The sequence below is a fragment of the Cynoglossus semilaevis genome, chromosome Z, assembly GCF_000523025.1.
Source record: "Cynoglossus semilaevis isolate Cse_v1.0 chromosome Z, Cse_v1.0, whole genome shotgun sequence".
NCBI lineage: Eukaryota > Metazoa > Chordata > Actinopteri > Pleuronectiformes > Cynoglossidae > Cynoglossus > Cynoglossus semilaevis.
In genome coordinates, this window is record NC_024328.1 from 9,765,126 (window position 1) to 9,777,790 (window position 12,665).

Genomic DNA, 12,665 nt, shown 5'->3' on the forward strand with positions numbered 1-12,665 from the left:
GTCGGCCGTGATTTACACCCAGATGCCCCAGGGTTCTGGAGGTGCACAGGTCACAGAGAGATGAGAAGGCAGCAGCCGAGCACCTTCACTACAGAACAGGTAACAGGCTGCAGCCTGCACTGTCTCTCAGTGAGGCTGGGTGGAACTGGAACTCATCTACACTCTCTCTGGATGTAAAAAGGTTTAAATTATAGAAATGCATCTAATCCATGTTGTGCCTACCACTAGATAGAGCATTTGTGTGCATTTAGAGAGGTAGGGTGGTAACAGTAGGTGACTGACAGGTAGACCAGGCCCAGTGAAATGATATTAGGTAATGAGTGACTTAAACATGAAGTCCAGCCTCCAGTCTTTGACGTTTTCCTAACGTCAAAGACTAGCTGGCTCCAGGGTGACTTTGTTTTCAATTATCACCTTCCGACCCACAGACCTGAATCCTAACCACACAAGAACATACCCTGTGTGTGAGTGTGTGAGGGAGTGATTGAGATGTGTGAGTGCTTCTGCCGAGGGGAAATGACTAATCTTCTACGAAATGACCGAAAGGAAGTTACAGCAGTGTGGGAGACTCTAGGAGACTGTCTGTCCACTGGTAAAAGACATTTTGTAAAATCTAGGTTTTTGTATGGAGAAATATTGTAGAAGTACATGTACTGCATGCATGGCCACCAGAGATGCAGGTCAATCAGTCAGTGTATAAATATAGTAATACGTGTTTTGTGTTTTTAAAGTAGTGAGATATGACAAGAATAAAGTTAGAATTCATGCCAGAACCTACTTTTCCTTTTCATTTATGTCATTTTTTTTACTTTACTTTTTAGGCAATTCTTTTGTCAACAGGGTCTATCTATTGCCCTGAATTCCAGAAAGAAGATAGTTTGTTAGTAGCAAACTGTTGGTCTGAAGGTGTACCACAGAATTGATTGACACCATAGAAAAGATCAAACCAGACGGGTCTCATTTTTGACCCCAGACAGGATTTAATAAGGATCAAACATGTATCAGAACTTTCCTAAAACCCAGCCCTCATTGTTAAAACTCATAATCCTCCACTGCCACGTTCCTAACTAAATGTGCTGTGATAGAGCGCCACCTTGTGGACATTAGTCATAAGAGTTATAATTCTGTCCTCTGTGCTGCTAAAGAAAAAAAAAAGAAAAAGTTTGGCCCACAACCTGCAGTAAGTCCACGTTTGTCAACAAATATGTCAAACTAACACGATGTTTTTTATTTTTGTGTTTTTATATGAAATGCACTCTAAGGTTTTCTACACTGCAGAACTATTGAACAAGTCACTCTTCTCTGGATCTGCAGGATTCCAGAGGAATTTGAGGTATTCGGAGCAAAACAACACACACAAAAGAGGTCTATATTTCAGCCTTTCCTTCCAGCTGGACCTCTTTCAACTGCCACCTCACTGCAGCCCTGCAGACTGTACGCAGATACACATTGACCTGACGCTATAACATTGGATTAGACCCCCCCCCCCCTCGACCCACACCACCACGAAGTGAAACACTGTTGAGAACCTGATAACGTGTATATTTTATCTGTACAAACCACTGTGTGAGTTGCTGCCACCTAGTGACTGGAGGCTTGTTATCATTCAAGTATTACAGCAGTGGTGACATTTGTGTCCAGCGCGTCATATTCTATTGGAAGGCCCTCACACCCCTCCAGGCAACTCATCGTGCCCCCCTCCCCAGGGGGGTTCGCCCCACTACTTAAGAACTACTGGATTAGACAGACTTTAAGGTGATTATGACATGTTGTTTTTACTTTTGGGTTCAGTCAGGAAACCTTTAAAGTCTGTGTTCATGAAGGCGTTCTGCAGATTCTACCTTCAAGGTGTGAATTCTGTGGTGACCAGTCTGTGAATGAAAACATAGCCTTCTGCCCCCTTCATCAGCCTGTCACAGTTTGAGCCAAATGAATCATGACACTGTCATCTTGGAATACGCCCAAGTCATCAACAAGGAAGAAAAAATATATAGAAATAGAGAAAAACTCAAGAAAAAAAAAAACTTATATAAAGTTAGTCAGCTGACCTCAATGAATCAACCCTGGACTCGGACTACTTTCACTGGCTTGTACACAATTGGTCATAATGTTCCATAGCGCCCCCTACATCCCCAAATGAAGTAAACTCCAAACTTGCGGCGCCTCCTTGTTGTTGTCAGACCTATTGTTAAGACATATTCACAGCCACTGCCTGATATTTTATAAATCAACAAAATAAATAAAATTACAACCCAGTCCAATTTCTCCACCGTGGCACCAATTTAAAAAGTAAAAAAAAAATTGCCGACCCTTTGGGGTCCCACCCCACCAATGGTAACTTTAGAGAAGGTAAAATGTGAACAATTGAGATCACTCATTGCCATTGTTGAACGTCCAATCTTTGAGTTCCTTTGGAATTACAAGTTTTTTTTAACACCTAAGAAGTTGATTTCTTTAGAACAACCCAATTATTTTAGTCCAATGAGATAAAAAAAATACAGGTGAAAATGCCTTTATTTTGAAAATTATATTATTATATAAATTTTATCAATAATTTTTTTCCCAAAATATTAAAATTGTTCATTCTTTTTTAACACATTTCACCAGAGAAGACAGTGGTTCACCACCATTGTATTAATGTGTTTGAAGTTTCCAGCCTAAATTAGAGTATTTTATTGATCTCCCAGGTTAATTAAAACATTCAACTACCTGAATCAAAGGGGAAAAAATGTGCTTTTTATTGAATAGTGGCCTGAGGTCATGTGGTAACTCAAATGAGGTCATTGGCTATAACTATAATTACGGTCATTAAGCTCACATTCTCAGAAAAATATGCTCATATCCTTGTACTGCCGAGGAGTTAGGACACATTTAATTAAATTATTTTCTTATCTAGGAATCACTTAGATTCAACAGAGACTTAAAGGCAACAATAACCTTTCTCCTTAGCATAATTTAATTATATTCTCATTAACCATAAAGACTGGATCTGATCCTGGACCGGTACGTTCATGGTCTGTGCTGCCGACCCTCCTCCACATAGCAATCATACTTTCCATCAGCCGCCCTCTCAGCCATGGCAACAACACTGCCCACATGAAAACCATCTGACAAGTGAGCCGTGTTGCCAGAGCTGCTAATAATAAAAAAAAGTGTAGATATAGAGCCAGGCAGACTCACCCTGAGAACCCTGTTAACTGTAATGACAGGCGGCTCGTCGTTGACAGCTGTAACCTGGATGTAGACCGTCTGGGTCGCACTCCGTTTCCTCAGTCCTGAGTCATTGGCCACTACGGTGAAGTTGTCATCTAAGGTTTCACTGCCGTCGTGTACGTAGTAAATGAATTCATGTTCTACCTATTGAAGGATCATAAAAAAAAAATATGGGTTGAGGAGTTTCCAAAACGTTGGTATCTGAATTAATGTTTTATTATTTTACATGTCTATAATAAAGGAAGATAAAATTCAAGTCACTAATAAATAATTAAGTGCCTGCATGAATTTCTGCACATCAGTCTATACTGCAATGCACTCAATTTTCAAAAAGGTTGGTACACTACTACAAGGATGCCTTTATAATCACATTGCTCAGAGATCAGCCTTTTTTCAATAGTCCAAAGATCTGGACTGCAGGCAGGCCAGTCATTCACATGCAATGTCTTGCAATGTTGAACCAAATTGCTTGCATACTCTCTTAAGACCTGACTTTAATGTTAACAGCTATCATCATATATGGCATCAGTCAATAGGCCTCTGTGCCACTTTTGCAGTATATTGCAGGCATATTTTTAATATATTTGTCAATATATAGCAAACACAACACGTGCTATTCTGTTAAATTTATCTTTATGTGAGTAACCAAACTAACAGATTTAAGAAAGAGGGAAAACTTTATTTACTATATTTACTTCTATTCATGCCCCCTGCAAGCAAGGCCACCACCTAACTACAGTGGCCCAGGAGGTTCAACAAACAAAAATGTAAATGCCTTTCTTTTGCTGCTAAACCTCATGGCATTGTAACAGGAAAATGAATAAATATTTTTTTTGTCATCAAAAAAAGCTTACATTGAAAATCTGAAGAAACTGACTCTTTATGGCCGACGCGTGTCTCAACCATTAGTTACATAAACTTTTATTGCTGCACTAAATCAAATTCCTTCCCAGCAATAAACCTGCCACTGGGTCGGTACTGTTTGTTCTTTAATGAATCTGTGCAACCACATCTCACCTGCCTCCTGGTGAAGGAGGTTATGGACACGCCAGGATGTCGAGAATGCTCAACGTGACCGTGCCGTGGGGGCTGGGACAAATTATACAGGAAGTTGATTCCGGAAAAGTGCCTGTTGGTGACTTGGAGCAGTTCCTCCGTCAGTGCCTTGGAGGCGCCCTCATTCAGAGTGAAATTGTGGACCTGGAGTGGGATGAGACGTGGGATGACGTCAACAGACATCCTGATGTCCCCCACGTCTGTGACTCCGTTGGTGGCGTCCAGGACAAAGGTGTCGTTGGCTTTCTCCGGCTCTTCCTGCATGTACTGAATGTTCCCGTTGTTGATGTCCTCTTGGGTGAAGGTCTTGACAGGGTCCTGTTTGGTACCGATGTAGTGATTTTCTGCTTCAATAAATCGCCTGAGAATACCATGCAGAGGTTCCACCTTAACTGTGAAAACAATCTCTGATGGCAGGTTGTCCTCATGGGTGACCTGCAGCAAAAAACGCAGCAAAACAAGGCATTGATGTTGTATGCAAAACATTAATGCTGGTCAACATTCATTTGTCCCCTTCACAGCAGCCTGGACAGCCTAGAGGACAATGTAATATATTGTATAACTTTCATCCCTTATTGTGCATTGTTTATTTCCACTTTATTATAATTTGAGAATACAAGGTGAGTCAAAACAGTCAAATTAAAAAAAAAATTCTATTTAGGTTTCAACATTTCTACCACAGATGTCTCCATTAGAATTATGAAATAGAGCTCATTTAAAAAAATAAAAAAATAATATGGAGCTCAATCACTGGACTAGACTAGGGCATTTAAACTGTATTATAGCACCACCTGCAGGGTAGGAAGGAGGATGTTTATGTAGTTTGTTTACAAAAACCAACTTCTGTTAATTTAACATTTATGCTAAAAAGGTTCTTACGTCATCATCAGTTAGTATCTGAAACAAAGTTAACATTTTTAACTATGGTTTATTCTTTTCCGAGACTGAGGTAATTGCACTCACCTTGAGATCAGCTTCGTCAATTTTCACTGGTTTTCCTTCTTCGACCAGTAAAGGGTTGTGATGTAACACAATAGGAGGCCTCTGATGACTTTCCAGGTAAATCTTTACATTAATCCTCACTGAAAGTTGAATATTTTTAGCTCTCACTGTAACATTAAAATAGTCGGTCAGATGTTTGCTGTCTCCGTGACGATAGGAGACGCGTCCGTCCTTTAGATCGGACTGTGTGAACGAATCCAGCTTTGTGTCTTCACAATAAAGTCCTCCATACTTGGGAGCCTCGTCCAACTTGAAAACAACCTGCTGGTCATCTCGGACGTCCAGGTTAGTGGTGACACTGAAGTTACTGGTTGTCAAGGTTACTGACTGACCCTTCTGGACCAGTAATCCTGTGTTGTTTTCAACCTTCAAGAAAGGGTCCTGTGCACTGATGTCTAAAAGACTTGATACAAAATGTTTTCCATCGGAGACAAACAGTACAAATCTCCCGGTACTCACTCCTTTGTGTACAAACAACACTCGCTTTTCCTCCAGATCCTGCTGACGAAATTGGAACAGTCGATGATTGGAGTCATTGACCAGAACCAGGTCTCCCAATGGGATACCACGCCGGGAGTAAATTAACTGGCTGTCATCAAAATCATCGTCTTTGTCACGATAACATAAGTCCTCCAGGGTAAGTAATCTTTGTCCGTTTTTCACCACATGGAAAACTTTATCAACAACCCGTACTGGCTTCTGATCGTTGACTAATTGAATAGATATGTTAAATGTTCCTTCCTTAGAACCAACATCCTCTTCTGAGATGGTAAATTTTAATCCCTGGTTTGCGGAAGCGATGAAGGTGAACTCGTCCTGAGTTGTTTCACTGTCATCATGCATGTACATAATCCTGTCCTCTAATATATCCTGATTGCTAAAGCTAACGATGTTGTCGTAGCTTGCATTTGAATTTGACTGACTGATCCGTGCCAGTTTCCCATGTTTGGGATTCTTTATGACGGTGTAGTACAAATCCTTTGTACTTAGAGTCTCTGCAAACAAATTCTCCTTTGTGATGAGTTTACTTTCACCCTCCAAGAGGGAAAGACCGTCATTTGTCATGAACACGCTGTTGACATCAGCTTTGATGGAAAACTGAAAATCATAATTTTGAGACTGAGCGTGTTTGGACACCAGCTGAAATTTGAACCTGTCACTTGTGTCTGTATAAGGCCTGTCGACTAGTTCATAGTGAACTTTCAGATCCGTAACATTCCTTTGGCTAAAAGTTGAGTTCTTCTTTAAGAGCTTGGTGTCAAGCAGGAGTATCCCTTTCTTTGGGGTGGTGAGAACCCGGTAGTAAAGTTCATCCTCTGAGAGGACCGCACCTTCAGCTATGGCAAAAATATGCTCAGAGTCCAGAGTAACTTTTCTTGCTTTGTCCATGTCCATCATAACATTCTTAATCACTTGGTAATTGACCCATTTCACAGTTATTGGGAAGATAATTTCAGTGGTTGCTCTTGAAGCCACATTAACTTTGCACTTAAAGGAATCGGTGGCGTTTGACGTTTGAATGTCTACAAATGTGCTAATGTACCGCAGACGTTCTTTTTCCAGAAGTCTTTGGGAAAACGAGTCTGTAGGTCTCCACTCACCACTTGAGTGAAGTCTTTGGAGTTCTCCGTACTGAGGGGCTTCGGTGACATCATAGCGGATGTCTACTATCTGCTTCACAGCATTGGTTTGCACACTTAGTTGTTTTGAACTGATTACAGTTGCATCTCCTTGAATGACCTGCAGGCCAGTGTTGTTTGCAATCTTATACTCCAGGGCTATAGCCATAACTCTTAGGACTACAGTGTTGCTGACCTTCTCTCCGTCACTTACTCTGAGAACTATCCGAGAAGTTCTAACCCCATGGTGAACGTAGTACACCCTCAGTTCTTCTAGGTCTGAGTATGAAAATGAGGTGACTGCCATGCCAGGGTTGTTCTCAATTTCCAAATAACCTGCATCAGCATTTAGGTTTCCAAGTACAGAGAAGACAAGGTCGGTGTAGTTGCTGTCAATATCCGTTGCCTTCAGAACTTCTGTGGTGAGATGTTTCTTAGAGTTCTCCAACAGAACAAATAGATTTCCTTCAGGAAGACTCAACTCCGGTGCATCATTGGTTGGAGTCACAGTGATATTGTAGCGATACAATTTGTTAGTCTTGAGATAATCGGGAACCTGCTTTCTACTGCTAGAAAAAAAGGAAAACATGAAGAAGTCATCTGGTTCTTCCGAGCCTCCGTGGATGTACATCACTCTTCCATGCCAGAGGTCCAACATGCTGAAGGTGTTCTCTTCCTGGTCTTGATCTACGTCGAGTCTTATCTGACCACGTAGCGGTTGCTCTTGAATTCTGAACATGATCTGAGACTGGCGAATGCTGAAGTCCAGGAGAACCTTGATGTGTTTGGCATCAAGGGATCCCCGGCCACCTTCTGGGACCACAAGGTTTTTGAGCTGTACAAAATTGTAGCCATACCTTCTGTCCAAGCCCCTGGCTAGGGTAGACATCTGGAATGGTGGTGTTGGTGTGACTAAATTAAATGAAGGTCGTGAAGAAACTGTTGGACTCAGTGTGGTTGATGGTTCTGGTTCTTTCTCTGGCTCACAACCAACTGATATGTCCTTGGTGACTACAGCATCGGCCAGACTTATCATGACTCCATTCACCTCAATGTTCTTTAGACAACCTTTAAAAGAACCTCCTCTGACACGTTTTCCAGACGTGGAGACCAAGCCCACTTTTCTGGCTTCAGCTCTAGTGCTGTCATCTATACCTCCAACAAAAAGATGACCTTTCAGCTGAATCTCCTTTGTCCTAGAGCTGATGCTACTTTTCACCATCTCACCATCAACACTGAGTTCCAAGCTTTTGGAACTGAAGTGCAGCTTGACCGAGTGCCATTTCTTGTCATTGATGAATGTGAGGGAGCGGAGCTCAGTTTTGCTCCCGGCTTTCCCAACAATTGCCACTGGCAAGCCTTCCTGAATCTCTAAAGCCACAAAGTCCCCTTCTCTGGCCGAGTTGTACAACAGAATTCCTTCTTTGGCAGATGTGTGAACGATGCACTCAAACACCGCCTGCTGATGGCCATTCCAAGTCGGAAGTGAAACGTACGCCTTCGAGCTGAAGAAGCTGATAGGGTCCTCGTTGGTCGCAAAAAACTGGGGACTGCAGCCTAAAGACACCTCATGGACGTACTTGAATCCACTATATGGCCTCAGAGATGACAGCAGGTCGTGATCATTAAAGACCACGTCCTCCATGCAGCCTCTGAAGCCAACTTGGTCTCTGGGAAGATAAAACCTGTCTAGGCCCCCTGAGCCTCCAACATGAAGACCATCCACAATGTTCAGATTATGCAGTAGGCCCGGCATTTTAATCTTCGTGTGTGAGTTTTTGTCCACAGTCAGAGTGATGTCGTTCAACACATGGTGGACTTCCACAGAGTGCCAGGCGAGATCATTGAGCTGTGTTCCTGGGTCGGACTGTAACACCTGCTCACCAGAACCCAGGTCCAGTTTCAACTGAAATTAGAAGCAAAACTCTTCATTACAAATTACACTGTGATTCTGGAAGTTTAGCATCACATTTATCACTGTACTACATATGACCCATTAAAAAACGTTTTATAGTCTTTTAGCCTCCGGCTACATCCTGAGAGCATCATGTCACTGCTAACAAACTGACACTTCCTTCAGATGACAAGCTTTTCATGGTTTGCTGCTACAGCTGTTGCATGTATGTGTGTGTGTGTGTGTGTGTGTGTGCCCCTGCTAATCATACATGGTTTTCAAGGGAGCAAAACTAATTTCTGACTCACATGGATTGAGACCCTGAGCTTGAGGAAAACATGCGCGCGGCTGAACAAAAATATCGTTGCGACCTGTGACAGTTCAAGGAGCAGGGGCAAACATTCCTCTGGATGTGCTGCGCTAATGTGACAGTGCATCACAGAGTCTGTTGTCGTCGAACAGACACAACTGTTCTGTTGGCTCTCTCGGCTAAAGCACTTCTTTTAACAGTGCAAAACAGCAGCGGACATTCTTTAACAAAAATATATATATATATATTGTGGAAATCATATTAAAAAAAATTAGATATTAGCACTGACGTCCAGACGTCAGTTGTTATTTTAGGACGTGTCTCACCATGTGGATATAATATCAGGCAGTGATCTGAATACCAGCAAATACATCAAAGCAGTATTTTAATGAGATTAATGACAGATAACTGTGGGACCGGGATGACTTAACGTCTCATCACCTTCATTATTTCCTACTGACATGAAGAGACTGGTCCAGAGTAAACACTCAGTTAGCACCAGGCCAGTCTGTCTGTCTGTGTGACAGTGCTGAGAGACTGATACAGCCAGCTGAGACAGGACTACAGCTCAGGGTACTAGTGTGTCTTCCGTGGACATGTACATGTGTGCTGCGGCGAGCACATAACTCTGCTTGTACTACATGCATGTTCATGTACAGTGTGTGTGTCTGTGTGCACTGACATGAGCTCATTTGCCGGGGCCATGAATGTACCTACCTGGAGGCGACCAGTGTGCAGCTCGAGTAGGAAGTAGTGAGTCTGGCCACCGGCAAGAAACAGCAGGCCATCGGTGCTGGAGGTCCGAAAACGAACGCGTAGCGTGTTATGGTTGGACGACTCCGCCGCCTTGAGCTGAACGAAGCCGTCGCCGTAGAAAGAAGCTGCAGCAGGAGAAAGACACAGGAGTGTGGTAAAATGAGCTGGTACCGATGTTTGGTGTAGTTTATTTTGCAGGTTGTAAAGTCGTCTTTTTGCTTGAGTTTTTTAAATGAGTATAAAAGAGTCAGGAAGTAGAAATAAGAGAAGATACAAGTAATAAGTCACAACAAGTCAAGCATGGTTTTTATCATCCTGGTTGAACTTTATATGTTGAACAGAGCATGTGGTAATCACACACACACAGAGAGACTCTCAGACACACACACATACAGACAAATAAATTATAGTTCACCTGATATATAAAGAATGCCTCTATCTCTATCTGTCTCTGATCCAAGCCTTCCTGGTGGGCCACACTTGTATTCACTTCTTCTGCTCCAGCATAATGATTTACATGCACTGGAGTTCACTCTGAGTATAATTATGACTTTTAAAGCTTTACCTGTGAAATAATAACTGCTTTTAGAACAAACCCAACTCCCAGCTTTTGTACTTCATCAGAATTGCAGGTTGATGTTTTGGGCTGTTGGTAACACTCAGAGAAAGTTCTGACTGGACTGTGTGACTGTTAAAACGTGGTGATAAAATATCGTAGTTTTTTGTTGTTTTTTTTTTTAACAAGGACTATAACGGCTGCAGCCTCCAAAGAAAGACGGTGGATATGGAAGTGACTCAGAGGAAGACGGACATGTCCCAGCTCGTTCCGCTTTGACAGAAACCTTCAACCTAAACATGAAAGGCTGTGACGTCCCTACATTTTCTGTGGCCCCCCGTGTTCCAGGAACATCTTGGTGGATGGACCCAGCTGTTTCTTCCACTTCACCTCCCTGTCTTTTCACATCACCCTATAATCTAGACTTACATTCTCTGAAGCTTTCTCATCCTAGCCTCCACCCATTGAGAATTTAGTGAGCTCCACGGTCCCACGGTTACACAGAGGCTAAAACATCAGTTTATTAGCACACTGCTAATGGGTCCAAGTGGTTGCAAAACTAAATTGTTAGCTACGTTAATGAAGGAGCTTCTTCATATTAAAAGAGTAAAATGCACAATTTACTAATGATGATCAATTTGAATAATTTGTACACAAAGTCAATGAGTATTTACATCCAACACAAAAACAGAGGAAAAAAAATAACTAAATATTTATATCTTGTCAGAAAATGTTGCCGTAAATCAGGGATGTCAAACATACAGCCCGTGGGCCAAAACCAGCCTGCCAGGGCAGTGTTTCCCAATCTTTTTTTTGTGGAGACCTGTATTTTAAAAGTCACAAAACTTTGCGACCCAAGTCAATAGACATTATTGGTAAACTGCTAGGAAACATGATGCGAGACGACCCAAAAAAAAATCCTCTTGCGACCCACCTGAGGGTTGCGACCCAGTCTTTGGGAAACAATGAGCTACGGGGGTTCAATCTGGCCTGCTTGATGATTTTTTTTTAAAGTGAAAAACTTCATGTCGGGGATGTTTTCTCAAATTATATTTCAGTTTTCATTTCATTTCTAATATACTTGTACGCTTTTGCAGGAAAACAATGGGGGGAAATATGGACTTACTGTTATTTATAGGTAATTACGTTTAGATTCTATTGGTCCAGGACAAATGACATTAAATCAGACAGTATATGGCCCCTGAAACCAAATGATTTTGACACCCCTGCCATAAATAGATAAAATAGTAAACTACAAAAAAAACACAGCACATCCTTAATCTACAATTTTATCTTATTTAAAAAACTAGCCAAGAGGAAAATAAATATTTTTTCTGTTCCAATCCTCTAGAACGGCTGTTTACATTTCTGCAGCATGAAGAAACAGAGAGAGAAAAACTCTGGCATGGGAGTCAGATTGACATGATTGTGAGCAGGTTGATTCACAGGAAGCTGTCGTACTGTATCCTGGCAGAAGAGTCAGTTTCATGGTGGGATGTTTCTCTTGTTTCATCTCCAGTCTCACTGATGTTTGTTTCTGGGAGGTATGGAAATGAGAGGGAACAGAAGACTGGTGGCAGCCAAGTCCGTGCACTGACATACCAGCGTACACCTGACGGTGTTACTCAAGAGGCTGAAACGTGCCGTTTGTTTGAAGCTCGTTCTGTAATCTGAACGTCTGCAGCTGCGACGTCTCTCTTGGGAAACTCCAAGACGAATTGCTTCCACGGCAACAAAGCCTGTGACCTTTCAGTGAACACCTTATAGTTAACATGAGGGGCGAGGGCCACACTTGTCACAGCCTGTGTGCCCCTGCTTGTACCACACCACAGAGATGCGACTTGGCTTTAGCGCCTGCTTGTGTTGCCTTTTCGTTTTTTATTTTTATGTCTTGTTTCCTGAAGTGAAAGGAACAGAGTCAATGCTTTGAAGTATGATAACTGCCCATACTGTCCGTGCATCATGGTTATATTTAAAGAACTACAGTATATGCCGAGAATGATTCACGCTGAAATAAGTCCAGATTATCCCGAGGGGGGCACGGTACAGAGGAACACTGTCTACAGACGACACACTCAGAGTGTAGTCAACCAGATAGGATAATACATGCCCACACATATGTAACTAATTTACATCTGCGAGTAAATAAAAATAAGGTTCCACGGTGGCCGAATGACTGTCCGACTCCTTGTGTTCGTTTAAATGTGTTATTGTCACAAGAGTTCTTCCACGACAGTGGACATCACTGTCCTATTCCTG

The 12,665-nt window shown here is 42.1% G+C and overlaps 1 protein-coding gene across 1 annotated transcript in view; it reads right to left on the bottom strand.

The window, feature by feature from the left end:
- Nucleotides 1-12,665, bottom strand: part of cspg4ba (chondroitin sulfate proteoglycan 4ba) — a 22,740-nt gene that overhangs the window by 8,516 nt on the left and 1,559 nt on the right. The window contains exons 2-5 of the mRNA XM_008336103.3: nt 9,812-9,975; nt 5,233-8,796; nt 4,231-4,704; nt 3,181-3,357 (exon numbers count right to left, since the gene is read on the bottom strand). Of these exons, the coding sequence (XP_008334325.1) occupies nt 3,181-3,357; nt 4,231-4,704; nt 5,233-8,796; nt 9,812-9,975 (4,379 nt within the window). The remainder of the gene's footprint in view (nt 1-3,180; nt 3,358-4,230; nt 4,705-5,232; nt 8,797-9,811; nt 9,976-12,665) is intronic.